This window comes from Prionailurus viverrinus, chromosome X (genome assembly GCF_022837055.1).
Source record: "Prionailurus viverrinus isolate Anna chromosome X, UM_Priviv_1.0, whole genome shotgun sequence".
Classification (NCBI taxonomy): Eukaryota; Metazoa; Chordata; class Mammalia; order Carnivora; family Felidae; genus Prionailurus; species Prionailurus viverrinus.
This window is the reverse complement of record NC_062579.1, coordinates 24,180,474-24,203,556: the sequence shown is the minus strand read 5'-3', so window position 1 is coordinate 24,203,556 and position 23,083 is coordinate 24,180,474. Positions and strand designations below refer to the sequence as shown.

Genomic DNA, 23,083 nt, shown 5'->3' with positions numbered 1-23,083 from the left:
CTGTCTCTCTCTCTCTCCCCCTGCCTTTCTCCCACTCACTCTCTCCCTGTTTCCCTCTCAAATTAAATAAAAAAAATAAATAAAACATTTTAAAAAAAGCCTCTGGGGTGCCTGGGTGGCTCAGTCATTTAAGCATTAACCTTTGGCTCAGATCATCATCTCATGGTTCATGACTTCAAGCCCCACACTGGGCTCACTGCTGTCAGCGCAGAGCCTGCTTCGGATCTTCTGTCCCCTCTCTGTCTCTGCTTCTTCCCAGCTTGTGCTCCCTCTCTCTCTCAAAAATAAATACACGTTGAGCATCTTTTCATGTGTCTGTTGACCATCTGGATGTCTTCTTTGGAAAAGTGTCTATTCATGTCTTCTGCCCATTTCTTCGCTGGATTATTTGTTTTTCGGGTGTGGAGTTTGCGCTTTCAACAATAGCTAAATTAGGGAAAGCGTCTAAATGTCCATCAACTGATGAATGGATAAAGAAGACACGGTTTATATACACAATGGAATACTACTTGGCTGTGAGAAAGAATGAAATCATGCCATTTGCAACAACATGGATCAGACTGGAAGGTATAATGCTGATTGAAATAAGTCAGTCAGAAAAGGACAGATATCCTATGTTTTCACTTATATGTGGATCTTGAAAAAATTAACAGAAGACCAGGGGGTAGAGGAGGGGAAAAATAGTTGCAAACAGAGAGGGAAGGCGGCAAACCACAAGAGACTCTTAAATACAGAGAACAAACTGAGGGTTGATGGGGGGTGGGGGAGAGGGGGAAATGGGTGATGGGCATTGAGGAGGGCACCTGTTGGGATGAGCCCTGGGTGTTGTATGGAAACCAATTTGACAATAAATTATATTTTAAAAAATGAAACACAAAAAATCATTAATAAATTATTAACTTTGATGAATCAATCTGCCTCTTCCCACCTCCCTCCATCTTTTTGTCTCTGTCTTTCTCTAATATATATATTAAGGAAACATCCATCCCTTAGTGTTCTCCGTAAGGAACTGCTTAGTACATTGTACCCTCTTTCTAATCTTGATAACAACAGCAGCAAATGTTGATCGGGACTCTACTCTGTGTCACACATGGCACTGGTTTTGGTGACCTCATCTTGTGAGTGAGGCTTATGAAGGTCTGGCACGTGCGTAACAACATTAAAAACTCATTGCTAGTTATTGTGCTATTTAGAGCAAAAATGTAATTCCCCCCCCCCCCAAATAAGAGACTCCTTTAGATTGAGTTGTGTAGGGTGCTGTTGACCTGCTTTTGCTCATGCTTGGCTATAAAATCCTATCTGTAATATTTAGGTAGGAGCAATTCTGTTAAAACGAACAACAGATTGGATTCTTTAGTTCAGGAATTTTTTAAAGCGCAACAATTTGGGGTAAAAAAGCAGTATGTTTCCTGCAATGAGAGCTCTGTAGTACTCCATATACGATGTTCCCTAGCTGGTTATACCCAAATGCAGAGATGGGTTTTGTTCTGATATCAGTTTTGGAATTGATGATCAACCTTTATGAATAGCATCTTCTTTATTATGATCTGATCTGGGTTTCCTTCCCTTGTCTTCTGCACTGTGCTACCTGTTTTGTGACTGTCTTCATTACATTGTCTACTTTGTTCATTGGCAAAGGTAAATGTGCACTAACGGTGAATTTTTACTAAAGGCATTGCCTTTCGAGTATCGTAAGAGCAAAATGCTGGCTGCCTCATTTACAGACATCGTCGAATTTCTGTGTGTATCTCCAATTCTCTGTCTTTCACACGTTAACCTGAAGACCATTTCTTAGCTGTGTTCTCTTCACTGCATCAGCATTTGTTTGATTTTTGTAGCAATGGGCAGAGCATTTGAAGTCCTGTTTTGGATACACATCTTTAATAGGCAGAGTGGATGCTGTATCAGTTATCTCCTGCCGTATAACAAGCTACCCCCGAAGTTAGTGGTTTAAAGCAAAAATCCTGTATTTCACTCATGAATCCTTGGATCTCCTTTGGGCCTGGATTATCTTGATGCTTGTTTTACTGGTCTCACGTGGGCTCATTTATAGATTCATGCTCAGCTGGTAGTTGATGGTCTCACTCACGTACCTGGCATTTGTTAGTTATTGGACGAAGCAATGGGCATGACATGGTCACTTGCCTTTCATTATTTAGTGAGCCAGCATAGTTCACGTAGTGGTGAAAGGGTAACCAAGCCTAGCCCAATGTCCAAGCATTTCTCAAGCCTTGGCTTGTATCATGTTTATGAATATTTTGTCGGCCAGGGGCACCTGGGTGGCTCAGTCAGTTAAGTGTCCGACTCCTGGTTTCAGCTCAGGTCATGATCTCACAGTTAGTGAGTTCGGGCCCCGTGTCCGATGCTGTGCTGGCAACACAGAGCCTACTTGGGATTCTCCCTCTCTGCCCTTCCCCAGTTCATGCTCGCTCTCTCTCTCTCTCTCTCTCTCTCTCTCTCAGAATAAATAAACAAACTTAAAAAAATGAATATTTTGTTGGCCAGAACAATTCGGCCAATCCGTATTCAAGTAGTAAAGAAATATACTATAGCTCCTGTTGAGAGGATCTAGAATATCTCATTACAAGGCGCTAGGTATAAGAAAGAAAATAATTTGTGGACGTTTATTCTCTACCAGAGACTCTTTTATTTGTACCATCAAAATCTTTCCTGTGTAATATTATTCGGTATTCCTTGTCAGCTATAGCTTCGGATGTTCACTGTTTCTTCAGCGTCTGCCCTATTTCATGTGGGTGAAAGAAGTCCTTAACAATTGCACTTAACTATACTTCTGAGGTATAAGAGGATTCAAACTTGGATAGGCATAGAGGATGTCCAGTACAAATACTAAACAAGTATATGAACCCCCCCCACACACACACACACACAGTAGGGAGGGAGAATAGAGACTGAGGGAGAGAAGAATTTTAAAAGCTTTTTATCAGTTTTTTCAAACAGAGGCACATTCCTCCCCTCAGGGGACATTCAATAATGTCTGGAAACACGATTGATTATCACAACTGGGGAGGTGCTCTGGCCAAGGATATTGATAAACACCCCACAGTGCATGGGACAACAACATACGCCAAAGAATTATCCGCACCAAAATGTCATTAGCGCTGAGGTTGTGAAACCTGGCTTTTTACGGCATGCATATCGGAAGAATTCATATAATGGGACTTAGAAGATGCAAGCTGAGGAAAAAAAAGAAAAGGCAAGGTGATTTCTGTCTTCAAATTACTGAAAGAAGAGTACATATTTGGGTGAAGTCAGATTGGAGGCGTTCCTCGAGAGTTGTATGTAACTCGTGGGAGGAAGCCAGATGCGCTTCGTTGCTCTAATCCATGTTTTGATGGCTAGTTCAAGGTGATTTCTCTCTCGCTGGAATGGATATTTGATGTATTTTGTAGGTACTATATGCTGTAAACCATAGCTCTTGGAGTCACAAGTATTCGAGTAATTAATCATTTTTGCATATTGGATGGAACACGTAGAAAAAGTGTCTGATGATAACATCATTTTTAGAAATATGTGTAGTGGTTAGTCATTTGTCTTGGGATTGTCACTTGTTAATGTGAGATCTTAGGCAAGTATTACCTTTCTGTAAAATGAGAATAATGCCTATCCTGGATATTGTTCACCAAAAATTAAATAATACAGGGCTTATAAATAACCTTGCCTGGCATGTAAGAAACCCTGAGTAAATGGTAGTAATCAGAGTGTGGGTGGTAATCTCTCTTCCTTACAGTAGCAGCAAATATTTCTTATTTGGATTATATTCTTTGTAGCAGGAAAGAATCAGCCAAAAAGTGATAAAGTAGCATCACTGAGCTTTAAAAGTCTGTGGCTCTCACACCTAACATTCTTCTTCCTTAAATTCAGAAATACAGGTGGTTAACATGAATCCTTGAGTTCTGATTCTCTAGCACAAACCCTTATTGTGTGAAAATGTAAATAATTGATGCCAGTTGAGTCGCATATTTGATTTCCTCTTTATATTTTTATTTTTAACATTTATTTATGCATTTATGCATTTATTATTTTTGAGAGAGAAAAAGAGAGCACACGCACAGGGAGGGGCAAAGAGAGAAGGAGAGACAGAGAATCCCAAGCAGGCTCCGCGCTGTCGACCCAGAACCTGATCCAGGGCTCAAACTCACGAACTGTGAGATCATGACCTGAGCCAAGATCAAGAGTCAGACATTGAAGTGACTGAGCCCCCCAGGCGCCCCTAATTTCCTCTTTATTTTTTTTAATTTTATTTAAAAAAAATTTTTTTTAACATTTATTCATTTTAGAGACAGAGAGAGACGGAGCATGAATGGGGGAAGGTCAGAGAGAGAGGGAGACACAGAATCCGAAACAGGCTCGAGGCTCTGAGCTGTCAGCACAGAGCCCGACGCGGGGCTCGAACTCACGGACCGCGAGATCATGACCTGAGCCGAAGTCGGTCGCCCAACCGACTGAGCCACCCAGGCGCCCCCCTAATTTCCTCTTTAGAATGATAAGAAAGAATATAGACAAAAGTAGATGTTTATGGATTTGTAACATTTGTTTCTAATTTTCCACGTGTACCTACAGGTAACAAATATTTAGAGGGGAAAAGTAAGTTTTTTTTCTCACCCACTGCGTAATAGCTATTCTTTTTGAGTCCATACGTGATCTGTAACTTTGTTAAAATATACTCTCTAACTCTTACATATTTCATTAAGCCACCTGCCAGACTTTCAAATATTCAAAAAGAAAAGTATTCCCCAATGTTGTTTACATGGAGCCCATTATTTTATCTCTTGGTGATACGGACATAGCTAAACAATCGTTCCTATAACTGACAGTATTAAACACTAATGCATTTTGACCACATGTACAGAATGGTACTTTTAGATATTTTTTGCTGGCGTGCACCCAATAGTTTGTCATTTAGTTGGTTGACTGACTTTTCACATATAAAAGTAAAGAAAACAAAAACATTACCCACATTCATACAACAAAGCAAGGAAGAGAATATGTGCTTCTTGCTTTCTTATCAACCAAAGAGAGACCTGTGAATTACAGAAAAACCACGTGTGAATACTTCAAAGGAAGTATGCCAAACACATTGTGTATGTGTTTTTTAAAAGATTTAGTAGCTCCTTTAAAGCTCTAAGTAAAGCTGTTAGTCTGACTAATCATGTACCCTTGAAACCAATTAAATTTTTAGACTAGAGAAATGTTCTTCAAACACTTCTGAAAAAAAATGAGAGTTCCCTCCTGAAGCCAACACCTTTTAATTAACAAAATACTCAGAGAAAAGCTGTGGTTTGCAATACACCTACTGTTATTCATGCTACTATCCCAGTGTGCCAAACTCAATTCCTTTCCGTTCCTTTGAGCTTGACTTTCTGTCTGCTTAACTATGGAAAGAAAACACAGTTTTTAGTAGAGATTTTTAATTTTCTAATGAATGCATGAGAAAAACATTATGCTGTAGTCATCAGTAGTCAGACTGTACGAGCTCTGTGTGTTGTGTGTACATCTATCTATACAGATATGTATACACACGTATATGATGTGTGTATCTATTCGGCTTAATTATACACATTGTAATTAATACATGTGGTTCTAGCATTGACTGGCAGAGTGGGAAAGACAACAGAATCTGTTGCTGGAAAGACAGTTAATAGTGTGACATCATTGTAATTATTTTTCTGTTGTGACACTCTCCTGGAAAAGATACTTCCCCCAATCAATGTACTTGAGAAGAATAACCTTGGTCTTCATTGTGGTTCGGGAGGCTGGGATCTCAAGCAGCCATTCCCAGGCCAACTCCTTGTGACCCTAGACGGTGACTCAAGCCAAGGGGTGGACATCCAGGCAAGCATATCAGACTGTGGGGCACTAAATGGGGCACGTGCTGGCTAGAGGGGAAGCCATTTGCCATGCTTCTTAGGAAGAACCTGGAAACTCATCCCACAAGTTTGGGTCTAAGATTCTGTATAGTCATTTATGTGTCCTAACTCCTTACCTGATCAGGATTATGAGTTAAGAGAACTCTCAACAAATTCTCTTTCTATCTTTTAAATTCTGGAGTTATTGGAAAACTCTGGGAAGACTTAATATCCCTGCCTGACCCTTAGAGTCAAGATTCTGTTGCTCAGTCTGGGAAAAACCACTTGGAACCGCCCCGTTGCAGATCTGACCAGCCCATACTTTACCTAATGAAGTGATTTGCTTATGTTTCAAGTAGCATGATAGTGGAAAAGAAGAAACTTCATTTTTTTTTCTTTTTAGATAAAAGTAATGACACCTAAAAATGTAGTATGAATCAATATGATATGCATCATAAAATAAGACGTTCTCAGGACCCCAAAATTTCTCCTTCGAAACATCTTGCTTAATAAAATATGTGTATATTGGGGCGCCTGGGTGGCGCAGTCGGTTAAGCGTCCGACTTCAGCCAGGTCACGATCTCACGGTCCGTGAGTTCGAGCCCCGCATCAGGCTCTGGGCTGATGGCTCAGAGCCTGGAGCCTGTTTCCGATTCTGTGTCTCCCTCTCTCTCTGCCCCTCCCCCGTTCATGCTCTGTCTCTCTCTGTCTCAAAAATAAATAAAAAACGTTGAAAAAAAAATTTTTTTAAATAAAATATGTGTGTGTGTGTGTGTGTGTGTGTGTGCGCGCACGTATGCATGGATCTAGAGGCAAGTCTTTTTTAGGAAAAGTGAAATATTTCAAATAGTGTTCTAGATAGAATTGGCCCTAATAAAATGTGAACTAGATGGAAATTAGCCTCTTTCAACTTTATGTTATAGCACTTATTTCCCTACTCTTGGCGACCCAGAGTATCTGAGTTTAGAATCCAGCTCTCAGTTACTATCAATTACTACCCTCTAGCGACTAAGCAAACAAACAAACAAAAACCTAATGGAGATAAAAGATTTTGTTCTTCTTACTGATGATTAGATTTAAGTAGTGAAATGTTGAAGACTTGAAACTGTTTAAGACCCCAAAGAATAGTGTAATTCTGTGCCTCATGGGGACGTTTTGGCTATTGGCTTATCCTGGTTCTTCATAAATCACAGAAATCTAGAGTTGTGATTGGAAAAGGAAATGGAATATTCATCTCGGGAAGGGAGAGGAGAGTTTTCAGAGAAAGGCACAAAAGTGTGGAATGGCCAGTGCTCATTGGAGAATACTGAATAGAGACTGGGGTGGAGGAAGGGAAGAATGGAGGAAGAAGAGGCTGGTGTGTGAATTCTAGTTCAAAGAGCCCAGAGTCCAGAATGGCATGCTAATTTAGAAAGTCAGGAGCCAGTAAACATTGTTTGAGCAGCAAAATGAAAAGGAGAAGAAAACACATACCCACAGGGCACCTCCTGTCAGAAGAATGCTAGGAGATGACTTACATATATCAATTCATAAAATACTTAGAACAATTTCATGAGATTGGTGCTCTCTTTCCCATTATGTAGGTGAATATTCTGAGGCTCACAAAAGTTCAGTTTATCAAGCATGATAAAATCCCTTGCCTCAAAATGCCTGTAATCACATCCAAGTTTGTATATCTAGGAAATGTTAATGCCAGCTGTCTGTGAGAGAAGTACTATTATAATTGCTATTTTACAGAGCAGTAAATTGACATTCAGAAAGCTTAAGTAACCTGCCTAGGGTTAGCAGCTAAGAAATGGCAGAGTGAGGATTTAAATCCAACAGTCTGGCCCTAGGTAGTTTGTTTTACACTTTGCTTCTTGATCCTGTGTTCTTTCCTGCCTTTTATCCGCCCCCACCTTGATAGAAAACTGGGGAACAAAAAAATTGATTGGTTCTATTTTCTCTCTTTAATATTTGACCTCCCATTGTCTACCCCAAGCAGTGGCTCTAATTTTCTTGTTCTGGGAATAGTTAAGAGTGAGAGCCTAGGAACATTCTGTGTTCTAGTCTTCGAGAAACCATCCTTCAAGGTTGTTGTTGTCTTTTAGAGCTCCCCACAGGTAGAAGGCCCCTGAGTTTACTGAAAAGCTTAATGTGCATGGATTTGTGTCTTTAGATTCATTCATTTATTCAGAGGACATCATTTGAGCACCTACTGTATTCCAGGACCTGTCAAAGTACAGGAGCTAGAGGCATGAACATGGGGGACCCAATTTCCCCTCCCTTTCCCGCTCTGGTAGAGTTTTCAGATGTTGAGTGCTGGGGGAGAGCAGAGCAGCAAGGAAGGGCCCAACTGGTCCATAAATGAGATCATCTGCCCATGGCTGGCACACACATGGCTATGTTGCTGACCTTTCAACCTTCCTCTAAATCTGCTTCAGCTGACTTTGTACTTGGTGTTACTTCTTTTTTTACCCCTCATTAGAGAACTTTGTGATATTATCATCCCAATGTCATTTGTCTGTACTTTTTCATCATCTTGAATCATTCTCTGTTGTTCAAGTCTCTGGCCCCCAGCCTTTCTTTTCAGTAGACTTTTTTTTTTTTTTCAAAACAGTTGAGAAATCTGATAATTGTCTGTATTCTCATCTTTCACTGTATGGAGATTTCATAGGACATGACCATTTCCACTTCCTTGAGCACTTCTTTGTTGGCCAAAAGTAAATCTAGAAAGAAACAAATGTCCTTCCTGCTCTTTTGAGGGTTAGATTTTCAATAAGTCAAGTTAAAAAAAACAAAAACAAAAAAACATTGTCTGACACTTCCCAGAACCTTGAAACCATCCCAAAGTACTGTATGTTACCTCAGTATCTGTTGTGTATCTATTTTCAGAACAAATTGTCCATCTTTTCTAGTCAGCTAGGCATTCAGCAGTTAGCTCCCACAGTAATGTTTTAATTTAGCTTTTTTATTTCATCCTCACCCGTGCATCCTCTTCAGGGATTCGCCTCATCTCTTGGAAACCCGTTTAAGATTTTTAGATCTTCTTGGACCCCATGCTTCCTACTAGAGTGTTGGATCACAAGATGCTATTTCTGCTGCAGATTATATGTCACTCTTTCTAGAAAGAGCCTGAGAGTAGCAAGATAGATTCAAGAAACAATTTCTTTTTCCACTCAGTATAATTGTTTTTCAGTCATTATGTCTTGACATTAGTTTTGATTCTGACAGCCTACATTTTTTTTGTCTTTCTTTCTGCCTGGTTCAAGATTATTTCTTCCATCTGTAGGAAATTCTTGTTGTCCCTGAAAAGCTGGAGACACAGGAGACGTCCCTCCAGTCTCCCTCATCATCTTCTCTAACAAAAAGACAACTTTTGAAGTACATGAAAATTGATTTATGGCTACCTTAGAATGGAATGCCCACATGGCCCACTTGTCCCTTCTTGTCCATGATTCTCAGGTCTCATGTTGAGGTGTTGTCATTTGCAGCTTTCTCTCAAAGCGTCCCTTTAAACTATGTCATCCGCTATTTCTCTGCTGCCGGTCTCCTGGATGTAGTGGGCTTCAGAGGCTACCGACTTTAAACTCGATGAGGCCTTCTGTACCCCTCATCAGTTAGCTTCCATCCCCCCGCTGTGTGGCTGTTTGTGGGTGTTTAATATCAGTTCACACCAGCAAGCTCAGCCCCCTTTAGTAAATACAGAGCCACATACAAACCTTTGAGGTTTTCCCAAATATTTCACATATTTCTACCCCTTATCTCCAACTTCTCACTGTATTTGTTCATCTCTATGTCTCTTTTTTATCAAGTGTTGATGAAAATAGTAATACCTAACATTATTACCTGCCAGTGTCAGAAACTGTGCTGATAATGCTGTTATTTTCTGGCACTGTTTTATATACTTTTCATATATGAGCCATTGAGTCCGCCTTTGGATTTTAACCATTATCATGTGCCATCTTATACAATAGCGCTCCACACTACTCCACTCCAAGTAGAAAAATTACTGAAAAGACACGTTTACACGGCTGAAAGTTCTCTACCAATATCAAGTATTATAAATTCAGTACAGAAGAATCTACATTTTATGACTACTTAATACTGCGTCATTTACATTGCAGCTAATGGTTTCTGTTTTTGTTCCGCCTGATGAAACTCTAGTGTGAGGTGATACTTCACTGTGGTTTTGATTTCCATTTCCCTGATAATGAGTGATGTTGAGCAGCTTTTGCTGTGCTTGTTGGCCAATCATAGGTCTTCTTTTGAGAAATGTCTATTCAAGTCCTTGGCAGATTTTTAACCGGGCTACCTGTATTTTTGTGAATTCTCTTTTAATCACTCAACTCAGAGCCTTCATTCTTAAAATATAGGTTGTTTGGAAACTTCCATCTAATTTAGTAGATTTTGATTCTGGAGAAGTTTTTTAACTTTCCCACATTTTGGTTTCACCTTGTGTAAATTGGTAGTAATGATGATCTCCTTGCCCAGACCACAGTGTTCTGGTAAAGAATCGCAGAGAAAAAAATTCTATTAGGTCTGATTTACCAAAAATAATGTAGCTTGGGTTTTCTCCGCTGCCAGTCATGTTATGACCAGTCTGAAAGAACAGGGAAAAAAAATACGACAAGCTGTTCCCAAATTAATTGGCTTTGATTTCGCTAGATTTTCACCACCTCCAAAGTAATTTACTTCCCGTTCAAGGAAATAAGATCTTATCCCAACTTTACTTTTGCTTTTGTTTTTCTTTGAATGAGAAAAAAATAAGTCAAAGTTATTCACTTGGTAAGATGTGAATACTTTTTTTTTAATTTTTTTTTAACGTTTATTTATTTTTGAGACAGAGAGAGACAGAGCATGAACGGGGGAGGGTCACAGAGAGAGGGAGACACAGAATCTGAAACAGGCTCCAGGCTCTGAGCTGTCAGCACAGAGCCCGACGCGGGGGTCGAACCCACGGACCGTGAGATCATGACCTGAGCTGAAGTCGGACGCTTAACTGACCGAGTCACCCAGGCGCCCCGTGAATACTTTTTTTAAACTAATTCCACAGTCTATAGAATTGTTATTTGAGGACTATTGAAATTAAGTTAACTGTCCAGCCATGAGAATAAGCAAAATCATTTTGAACGATTGTTCAATGTACGTTAATGAAAAGTTTGAGTCTCTAAATTATCCTATCATGTAATCCTGTGAAAAGTATTCACATTGCTGGGAAAAAATATGTTATGTCATAAATAATACTTCGGCTCAAATTGTTGTGCTTTAATTAAGCTTGTTCTATTGTTATTGAAATTGGCTTCTTTGCTTGTGTTTCTAATTTTTCTTTTCTTTCCTTTTTTTTCTTTTTGAAAAAAAAAAATTAGCTCCTAGTCAGACTGTTACTCTGGTGACACAACCCGTGGTTACCAAGGAAACTGCCATCTCCAAACTAGAAATGCCATCTTCCTTGCTGTTGGAGGTGCCTGCTCTGGCAGATTTCAACCGAGCTTGGACAGAACTTACCGACTGGCTGTCTCTGCTGGATCGAGTTATAAAATCACAGAGGGTGATGGTGGGTGATCTTGAAGACATCAACGAAATGATCATCAAGCAGAAGGTATGGGGAAAAAACGAAAGCCTGGTTGAATTTGTGATTTCAAGGGAAAAATTTCCACATGTCACTTCACTCTCCCAGACCCTTTTCCCACCAGGTTTCAGGCAGCTTTTCTCTGTCAGCCACACACTGTCTCTACTCTGTTCAGCCTGAGGATGATCCAGAAAAAAAGTTAATGCCATTTTCTAAAACAGCCATAAATTAGAACGGAATGATACAAGGAAAAAACCATAAACTTGACAAGTATAATTGGCTTAATGAAATTCACTTAACAACTAGTATTTCAAAAAATGTATTTAATAAGTAGTTCAACTGAGCTCTTTACATTGAAACTGTTTGTTTTGGAAGCTTTCAGCCATCATAAGTATAAGTGAAAGTTATAATTTTTTTAGAAAAGAAGAGTACCAAACATAATATTTCAATACTTTAGATGTTAATACTGGAATTTATACAATGCCATAGTCAAATAAATATGTTCTTAATACAAAGATTGCATTTCTCAGCCTCTTGGAATCCATTCTGCAAAATCACGACATCAGTTAGAAACATAGGAATCCATTGATATAAATCTGGTTGACTTAGCTAGAACAAATGCACTATGTATCTTTTATATTTCTGAACGAAGAAGAAAAATCATTTTGAAGTGTTTATTTGCTGTAGTTATTTCACTGGTAAGTGATTGCCAAATCTTTTCTACAGAAGTCATACATTTCTTTGAAGATATTTAGTTAGTACACAGCCACTTTTTGAAAAAAGGAGTAAGGCAGACATTTTTTTTTAAAGTGAACTTCAGCAATTCAGGAGGAATAAAAAAACTGGCTAGTAAACAATTTGCATCCAAAGTACCTTGATTTTAGACTCAGGACACCTGAATTAAGTGTTATTTCTTTGTTACTTGCAAATAACATGATTGTGGTCAAATAATTCTCTGGGTCTTAGGACACAGACCCAGGAAATAAGATCTTATCCAAACTTTACTTTTGCTTTTGGTTTTCTTTGAATGAGAAAAAATTAGTAAAAGTTATTCACTTGATAAGATGTGAATACTTTTTTTTAACTAATTCCACAGTCTCTGTCCTTTTCTGGGCACAGGACACACAGATTCACATTCGTATTCAGCATATAGTGATGGATATGTGTGTGTATAAAGACACGTAACTAGTATATAAATATGTATAATTTGTTTTACTACTCCTTTAAATTTTTTTTAATGTTTATTTATTATTGAGAGACAGAGAGAGACAGAGCACGAGAGGGGGAGGCGCAGAGAGAAAGGGAGACACAGAATCTGAAGCAGGCTCCAGGCTCTGAGCTGTCAGCGCAGAGCCTGACACGGGGCTTGAACTCACAAACTGTGAGATCATGACCTGAGCCGAAGTCGGATGCTTCACCGACTGAGCCACCCAGCGCCCCGATGTTTTACTACTCCCTTATAACAAGTATTAGTAGATACATTCTTCAGCATGAGCCTTTGAGATGTTATGCTCCTAGTAAGTAGCAGAGCAAAAATTCAAATCCAAGTCTGTTTGGTTCCTAAGCCTAAACATTTTAACTACACACACTGCTTGCCAGTACCCATGTAAGTGTGGCTACCATTCAGTGGCATATATGTTTTTATATACATAGTCTAAGCCAGACACAGTGCTATGCATTTCCAATTTCAGGGTGCTGATAGATACAGAAATAAGAGAGATGTTCTTTCACAGTATCATGTTGAGTTCTACCAATACTTCAAGAGGTATTACTAACCAGAAGAAACAACGTGTTATAATGTTTAAAGCAAGGCCCTTGGAGTTAGATTGTCTGGTTTCAAATCTTGACCCTTCTACTATGGTTTTGTGACCTTTGGTATGTTATCCAACCTCCCTGAACCTGAGTTTATCTGTACAACGTGGATAATGATACTATGTCTGCATTATAAGTTGTCATGAGGATTGAATTAGGTAGTGCATGGAAAATGCTTCCTATCCTGCCTTCCTTACTAAAAGTCCTCAACTAATGTTAGTAATTAATATTAGCTTATAAATCTGCCTGCTCACAGAATTTGTATTATGCAGACTGTCAAATAATAATACTACATGAAAATAAGACCTCATTGCCACATCTACAGGCCATTCTGCCATTGATGTTATGGCCTGTAAAAGCCACTAGGTGTTAGATTGGAAGAGGAAGTCCCCACTCCCTTGTGAAGAGTTTGTGATCCTCGCCTTTAGGATCTCTTTAGAATCGACCTGCTCAGTAGTCTTCACAAAACTAAGTTTGTCTTTTTCAGAAATGACCACTAATTTGATGCCTCTTCAGAATGATAATCTTTAAATATAGATGCAAAATTAATTCAGAGGAAAAGCTCAAATGCTGTGCCTAGGGTCACAGAAAGCCAGGAATTTTTAAATACACACACACACACACACACACACACACACACACACGATAGAGATATCACATATATCATGTCTATATAGATAGATATAAATATTATATATATTATTCTCTTCCCTTGCTCAATAGTAGAGTGCTTTTCCTGCTTCTTCCCCTCGTATTAAAAAAAATAATGCAAAATAATTGATAAAAAATAATTTCTATAATAAAAAAATAATTTATAGCTTTAAATCACTAACTGGCCAGTAAAATGACCCTAAGTAAACATTAAACAAGTGTGAGTGTGTGTATGTGCATGTGTGTGTACACGAACAAGAAAAAGATAGGTTTGGGGAGGTATTTATTATAATATCAAGGAACATTTTTCTCTTTGTAAAACTGTAAATAAAACAATCCTTAATTTAATACTTGAGGTGTGAGAAATGAGGTAATATTCCAAAAGGACTTTATAAACTACAAAACACTATCAGTGCTAATTTGTTCATATATACATGTAACGCATTTTTATTGAGCTACTACTAAGTGCCTGGGAAATACAGAGTTGGGCGAGATAGGAATGCCCAGATTAAAGTAGGTGAAGGAAAGAGAGCAAAAATAGCACTATGGTAGAAATAAATTTCTGGATAATACCTAGCACGTATTTAACACTAGTCATATGCTAGTCGCTTTTAAGTACTTCACGTGTATTAGCTAATGCTCACAACAACGCTGTGAGATTGATAATAAAGCATATTGAGGTTAAATAACCTGCTCAAAGCCAAGTAGTAAAGAGATAGCAGTAGAATTTGAACTCAAGCAGTCTGGTTCCAGTGCCCCCACCCTTAACCACCATAGTTTTCTGCCCCCTTGGGCATGGCTGGGAGATGCTCTAGGGACTTACTTCAGGAAGAGGACATCTGACTAAGCCAGGGAAGAGAAAAGAGCTTCTCTTGTCAGGAAAAGCTTCTTGAAGAGCATAACATTCAAGGCAGGTATTAAAGAACAAGCTGGCGTTAATCAGGTAAATAAAAAGGGAAAGGTAATCCTGGCAGAAGAAACAAGCCACACTTTTCACTGAGGCGGAAAACAGAGTAGTGTGTTATATAAATTACGATTCCAAATGGCTGAAATTAAGGAGGTGGGGAAGAAATTGATGTGGTTGCATAGAGAGGGATGGGTCTAAAAAATAGGGATCTTTCCTTGCTAGAACAAGGGGTTTTGATTATAGCCTGCAGGCAGTGGCAACGCTGAAAGGATTTTAAATAAAGAAGTAAAATCATCAAGTGTAGTTTAGTTGAATATCAATAGGGTTCTCTGGATGTAAGCAACAGAAAACATCCTCTGATTGAATCAAGCAGAAAGTCAATGTGCTGGAACTGGCATGGAGTCAGTGGAAAAAGGCTTAGGAAAAGACAAGATACTGAGCATGCCTGGGCATCTGGTCTGTAGAAACTGCTCGAGTGTCTTTGTGACTCTTTTTTCTGCATACTGCATAATCCTGGAGAAGGGAATCCAGTTGACCTTGACTGGGTCACAAACCCAACTCTTAGCTAGAGGAGAGCAGGGAACTTTGCTTTAAAACCAACTCCTTCCAAAACCCCTCACAGTGAGGGAGAAATTATTCCCCTTCAAAGAAGTTGGGGTCTTTTGCAAATAGAAAAGGAAAAAGATACTGAGCAGCCAATGAGCAATAAATGTCCCCTGAATATGTAGAACAGGATGAAGGATGGGGCAAATAAAGGGGACTTGGAGGTGATGATCATAATCGAAGCAATATGTTTATCTGTTTGAACTTTCCTCTGTGGAGACCTGAAATAAAGACTCTTCATGCCTCAGAACCTTAAATTTAAGTTTGACCCTTGCACCAACAGTAGCTGGCTCTCAATAAGTGTTGATTGCTTGATGAATAATGTGAATGAAATGTGATATAATAGCTTCATTTTTGACTGAGATTGGAATTTGGGATTTTAATTGCAGCAAATTAGGTGAGAGGTTGTAACAACATTTTATGAACCTAGGAGAACTTAGTTTTGAACTTAGGAAGTTCAGGTCAAACCTTAGACATACAGTGATTGAAATATTGTTCCCAGAAAGGTAATAAGGACCAGAAATTTGGGCAAGTTAGCTTTTCATAGTTCTAGACCTTGAATTCAAAATTATATACTTGAGATGAAGCTTCTGTTCTCCTTTACCATTAAGTTAATTTCTCAGTTTAGAAAAAATGTGCTGTCACTATTTTGAAATAATAGTAATTTTTACTAAGTGAATTATATTAAGCAAAAAATGGAAGTTAAAATGACAACTATAAATTTTGAAAAAGATTATAAAATGTAGCCATTTAAAAAATTAAGCAACTTGGGGCACCTGGGTGGCTCAGTCTGTTGAGTGTCCGATCATGACCTCACGATTCCTGGGATCTCATGGTTCCTGGGATCAAGCCCCTCATTGGGCTCTGTGCTGACAGTGCAGAGACTGCTTGGGATTCTTTCTCTCCTTCTCTCTCTGCCTCTCCCCCACTTGCACGCTCTCTCTCTGTCTCTTAAAGTAAATAAACATTTTTAAAAATTTTAGCAACTTGACTGTTTAACTTTAGAGTCAAAAATATACCAGTGGATTGTAAAAGGATTCAGATGTGAAATATACAAATTAAACCTTTAAAAGTAAAACCTACATGAAGCTCCAAGTTGATTTCCTAACATTCTGAATTAATAGCAGAGGGTGATTTGTAACTTATAGTGTCAAAGAAATGTGAGTTTTTAAAATGCTCTTTTCCTAATTGATCACATGTTTACATACAATTGAAACAAAATTGTTTTGACAATTACTCATTGTTTTCTTTTCCTGACAATCTATCGAATGAGGGGGAAATATGTCTAGAGGGTTTTTTACTGAAAGTGATAATTAAATATAACAATTTGGGAAAGAAAGGAGGGAAAGACAAAGGAAGACGGGAAGGGAGGATAGAGGGAGGGAAGGATGGAATATTAGGGAAAAAGAGAGGGAAGGAGGAAAGGAGAACTGGAAGAAAGGTTGGAGGGTGGGAGGGAGAAGGAGGATGGGGAGATAAGAGAGGAGGCTGGCAAATTGAGGAGAGCTTTGTGGCAGTGGGGAACTGTGTTGCTATCAACACATAGGATTTAGGCAGCTATATGATACCAGTATTTTTTATACTTCTGGTATCTGATTGCCTGTGCTAAATAAATTATAGTCTTTTTTCAAGTCACTCTGGCCAGGTGTTCAGGATAATTCGCCACTAAATCTAAACCACAGACACTTGTATTGAATAAAGAATTGAATCGGCAAAGGAGTTTTATCCTCTAATAAGACCTCTCCAGGATGGGGTTGAGACAAATTGGCCAATCTGGACAAGATGATAATAGCATTGTTCAAGATTCATTTTTAACTACACATTACACCTCTACCTGGGAGATTTCATTATCCAAAAATTGAATAAGCAGTTTTAGTAGGCACAGTGATATTTAAATGGGAAATAATTACTTGGATGTGTTTAATTTTTTTATTGTTAAGATCAAAGTCTTTAATAAAAGTTCCATGATTATGTTTTTGAACTCTGGCTATTTGTACACAAAGAGCAATTGAATGGCTCCAGAATCATTCTGTTTATAACTTTCGTTGAAAAAATTCAGCCACAATCTTAAGACAAAAGAACTCGTCTAGCAGGGACCTGGGGTTGTTGAAACAGTGTTGGGGGGAAAAGGCTTTGATTGTTTAAACTAAAAAGAAAACAAAACAGAATGTTTCTTTATATTATTCTGTTGTCATGAGCGTAGTAGAAAAGTGAGTATTATAAATAGTTTCCCTTATTCAACAAATGAGGAAACTTACAGACAATATAGTTAATTGATCTAAGGTTATTTAGTGAATATCATTGTCCTAATGTAAATCCGGATCTCTTGGGCATAAGATTTCTTCCTTCCTTGTCTTTTTCTATAACCTCCACCACCACCTTTCTTAAGCATCTCTTCATTTCTCCACCAAATTAAAAAAAAAACAACAACTATGCACAGTTTATTTCCATGGGTATCCAACAGATATCACAAGTTAGATGACAGTCATCTCAGGGCAAGGCGATTGATTATTCGGGCTTTTTTCTTTTGACAAACAACCATCCAGCCCTCATCTCATCCTTGCATTTTTGTACAACTTTGTATAAGAAACACCATACCAGAGGGGGCCATCTTTCCATATATAGAAAGTGTGTGTTGCCTTCTACAAAGAATAATGTTGTAATATATTTGGCTGACGATATTTGCAAATTTTGTACTGCAATTATCTTCTGACAAATGTACATGTCTCCTCTAGAAAGCTCATAACTATGTGAATCACTGCTCCACATGCATACAATTTTCTTTCCTTACCTAATGAGAGCCAAATTCACGATTATCTTCACTGAAGGATGTAAAGATAAATCGATGTCAACAATATGATTTAGATTATACTCTCTGGTCATGATAAAATAAACACTCCTTAAAGACAAAGATCATAGAGTTGCAAAAACACGCAAAAAATTCCATTCTCGAAGTGTCATAATGACCTTTTTATGGAATGTGATATCATACACTTTTTGGCTTAAAGATAAACATAAGTTTTACCAAACTACATATTTTAAAGTCTGTGAATAGAAATGCATATCTTAATACATTTCAATTCAGTTCACTGTAAAATTTTCTGTCAAAACCTTATCAACTAAAAGTGAACCATGATATTTACATGAATTCTGATAAAAGCCAGTATACTGTGTTTTCAATAAAATACCAGTGGGATTCTGATAAGGAAGTTTATGTTTGTCATTGTTTTTAAATATTGAATTCTATCTCAGAGTTTCCTTGCTTGAGTCTAAATAGGGGTTCCTTTATATGAAATGGCCTTTATTATTTTTATAAAAATACCTAAAATATTTGATCTTCTCTGTTTTATAAGAAAGCAATATAAGTAATTCAATGTATTTTAATCTTTTTTGAAAGCTATATAATGTTATTATACTCTGAATATTATTACCTGCTCTGGGGGCTTTTCATTTCACCATAATTTTGGGTTCCTGAAGCCTATAATTGTAGTTACAGTGTGTAATAATATAAGTTCCTCTTACTGTTGCCCTTAATGGTAGTGTAATGGTAGGTAACGTTAATGTTAGGTGTATGGTTCTTTGTTCATTTATTCCTCAGTTCAACAAATTGTCTCTGAAAAGCCATGTTGCAAAGCATGCTAAAGGCAGGGGACTATTAGGGAAAGAGATAGTGGGATAAGAGCTTGGACTTCAATTTGATTTTCTGTGTGAGCAAATAATTGAGAATATGATAATACAATGCTCACACATAATTAGTAGTTAAGTGCTTTTGTACATTTAAGCACACTTTTCTGTATATGATTACTTACATTAAAATGATAAATATGTGTATATAATTAACCCCATATGAGGTAGCCATTTTTAGTAGTTTGTAATGAAAATAAATGTTTCTAATATTTTTTTTTCCTCCCTCCAATGGCCACTTTGAGACCTGAGTTGCAATGTCATACAGATTCATTAGAACTATAGTGTCTACCTTTAAAAGGCTTTTGGTATAAGTTTTCATTCATGTGTTATTTATTGAACACTTACTGGTGAAAGGCATCAGTGTTATGTGCTCTTGAAGGTTAAAAATAAAAAGAATAGGCAAAGAGAGGAAGGTGGCGGCAGAATAGGAGGGCCCTAGGCCCACCTCGTCCCTTGAATACCACTAGATAAGTATTGAATCATCCTAAATACCCCAGAAATCAACCTGAAGACTGAAAGAACAAACTCCGCAGCTAAAAGGACAGAAGAGGCCAGGTTGAAGAAGGCAGGAAGTGAAGAGATGTGGGTTACGGGATAAACAGATTGCAATCTCTGCGGAGAGGAGGGAGCTGTGGTCATAGAGAAGGAAAAGAGAGAAATAAGCACACAGAAGAACACACAAGGAAAACATTTCCCCATAGAGACAATGGTTTGGAAAGCAAGAGAAGCTGAATTCTGTGAGTTCTTTCAACCAGTGGGACTTAAAGCCTAGAGTTTTAAAGGTCACAAGGCTTGCCTGGGATAGAGCCTGGAGAACACTGTACTGCTCCTGGATAGAAGTCAGGCAAACAACCCGGTTGCATATAGTATGGAAACGGTGATTCAAAAAGTACCTAGAGCACACAATAGGGAGATCATTTACTCTTCTTAAAGCATGTCCCTAAGAGGCAGCATTAATGGAGACACCTCTCCTGGAGCAAAGTAGCTGTGCGGTGCCATTTTCTTACTCAGTCCCTCAGCATAAACACAGAGCCACCTGCTGAAAGCAGTGCAACAACAACACTGGCTGCCAAACTTGCTTATGCTAAGTCTCAACCTACTCAAGAACAGTAGGGCCTGTTCTCTGGTGGAACTGCCCTACTCAGCCACACTAGCCTCAGTCCCAGTGTGGTGGGCCCTTCCCACAGAAAACCAGCACAAACCCCCTCCCGCACTCTGTCTCCAGATCAGAGAAATTGGCATAATCTCCATTCTGGTGGAGGTGGTGACAGGTCTCATTTCACAAGCAGACCAGAGCACACACAGTTAAAACTCACCACATTCAAACAAGAGACCAAGTACTACCCACAGGGGGCAATTAGAGCCTCTGCACACAGCTGGCCCCTCTGCAGACCAGAAACAACACAATAACAGAATGCGTGTAGCATACACCAGACACAGTGCCTGAAGTGCCAGGCCCTGGGTCCTACAGGACCCCTTCTTCATAAGGCTCTTACTTTGAGGAGCAGGAAACATAACTGGCTTTTCTAACACAGATAAGGCAGAGACTTAGACAAAATACCAAGACACAGGAATTTATCCCAAATAAAAAAAAAAAAAAAAAAGATAAGGCCACAGCCAGAGATCTAAGTGAAACAGATAAAAGTAACATGCCTGATGGGGAATTTAAAGCATCGATCATAAGGATCCTCACTGGGCTTAAGAAAAGAATGGAAGATATCAGTGAGACTCTTACCACAGAGATTAAAGAGTTAAAAAAGAATCAGAGGTGAAGAATGAAATAAATGACATTAGAAACATATTTGATGCAATGAACAGTAGGCTGTAAGAATCATCGGGATGAATAAATGACATGGAAGAATAAGTAATGGAAAGCGATGAAGCTGAACAAAAGAGAGAAAGAAGAATTATGCAACATTAGAATAGACTTAGGGAATTCAGCGACTCCATCAAACAAAATAACATTCATATAATAGGAGTCCCAGGAGAAGAGAGAGAAAAAGGGACAGAGCATTTATTTGAAGAAATAATAGCAGAAACTTTCCCTAATCTGGGAAAGGAAACAGACGTCCAGATCCAGGAGACACAGAGTACACCCATCATAATCAACAAAAGCAGACCAACACCAAGGCGTGTTATAATTAAATTTGCAAAATATTGTGATTAAAGAAAATCTTAAAAGCAGTCCAGAAGGAGTAACTTAGATGGTAAAAGGGGATTTTTCAACAGAAGCTTGGCAAGTCAGAAGGGAGTGACATGATATATTCAAAGTGCTGAATGGAAAAAATCTGCAGCCAAGAATACTCTACTCAGCAAGACTATCATTCAGAATGAAAGTACAGATAAAGAGTTTCCCAAACAAACAAAAATTAAAGGAGTCTGTAACCACTCAACCAGCCCTGCAATTAAAGGGGATTCTTTGAGTGGACAGGAGAGACCAAAAGCGACAGGACAAATGTTGGAAACACAAAAGTACTAAAACTGAATATTTCTGTGAAAAAAATCAGTCAAGGAACTCATTCAAAAAAAGGATATAAAGTATAACAACATATACCTAAAACATGGGGAGGAGAGAATAAAACCATGGATTCAAACTTAAATGACCATCAACTTAATAGAGAATGCTATTTGCATAAGAAAATATATACAAACCTAATGGTAACCATATATGAAAAAGCAGTAATAAGCATGCAAAGATTAAAGAAAAAGAAATCCATAAAGAAAATCAGTCATACATGAAACAGAGAAAGACAAGAAAGGATCAGAGAAAATCTCCAGAAGCAACCACAAAACGTAGTAAAATGGTAATAAATATATATCTATCAATAATTAATGTGAATGTAAATGGACCAAACATTCCAATCAAAATACACAGAATGTCAGAATTGAGGGGGATAAAAAAAAAAAAAAAAAAAAGACCCGACATGGAACCAAAAGAGCTCTTGGTGTGTTTCTCCATTTGTTATACTTCTGTGCAGCCTTTACGTGCTGGACCTGCTTCGTCCCCACTCTTTTTTGCGCGCGTCTTCCTGGGTGAGTGCTGGAAGGGAAAACAGCAGGACGTGCTACCAGTGCGGCAGTCTGGGGAGACTCCTGGGACTCAAAGACAAATTGGGCTCTACACTGGGAGAGGCCGGCCTCTCTCCTATGGAGTCCTTTATACACAGAAGTTCCGGTGTGGAGCTTGGTGTCTGGTGCACAAGGAAGGCTCTTTATAAGTATTTGTTAATTCAGTGGATAGGTGGAAGAGAATTACTGTCTCTACGAACTTGAGCAAGTGATTTAACTTATCAGTGTTTTGCTTTCTTTTTTCTGTAAATGATGTTACATTTTTTCCCCATGTGTTTCAGGCAGTAGTTTGTAAAATACGATGAAATCACTAGATAAGTGAAATGGAAGTGATAGGCATAAATATGAGCCACATTTAAAAAAAAAGACCCATCTATATGCTGCATACAAAAGATGCCCTTTAGATCTTAAGACTCCTGCAGATTGAAATGGATGGAGAAACATTTATCATGCAAATAAATGGCTGTCAAAAGAAAGCTAGAGTAGGAATACTTTTATCAGACAGACGAGACTTTTTTTTAAGTTTATTATTTTTAAGTTATTTTTAAGTTGATCTAACCTCCAAATACATGGAGGTTAGATAACATGCTACTAAACAATGAATAGGTCAACCAGGAAATAAAGGAAAAAATTAGAAAATAAATGAATACAACTGAAAATGAAACACAACAATCCCAAACCTTTGGGATGTAGCAAAAGTGGTCCTAAGAGGGAGGTATATAGCAAGATGTCCTACCTCAAGAAGCAAGAAAAATCTCAAATAAAAAACCTATCCTTACACCTAAGGGAGCTAGAAGAAGAACAAAAAACAGCCTAAATCCAGCAGGAGGAAAAAAATAATAAGGACTAGAGCAGAGATAACTGATAAAGAAACGAAAAAGAAAAAAGAATAGAACAGGTTAAGGATACCCGGAGATGGTTCTCTGAAAAAATTCA

General features: G+C 38.3%; 1 protein-coding gene across 13 annotated transcripts in view; it reads left to right on the top strand.

Annotated features, from left to right (window-relative positions):
• DMD (dystrophin) overlaps positions 1 to 23,083 on the top strand; it is a 2,022,811-nt gene that overhangs the window by 1,380,719 nt on the left and 619,009 nt on the right. For all 13 annotated transcript variants that reach the window (XM_047843142.1, XM_047843144.1, XM_047843153.1 and 10 more), the window contains one exon: positions 11,216 to 11,448. In XM_047843142.1, coding sequence (XP_047699098.1) covers positions 11,216 to 11,448 — 233 coding nt within the window. The remainder of the gene's footprint in view (positions 1 to 11,215; positions 11,449 to 23,083) is intronic.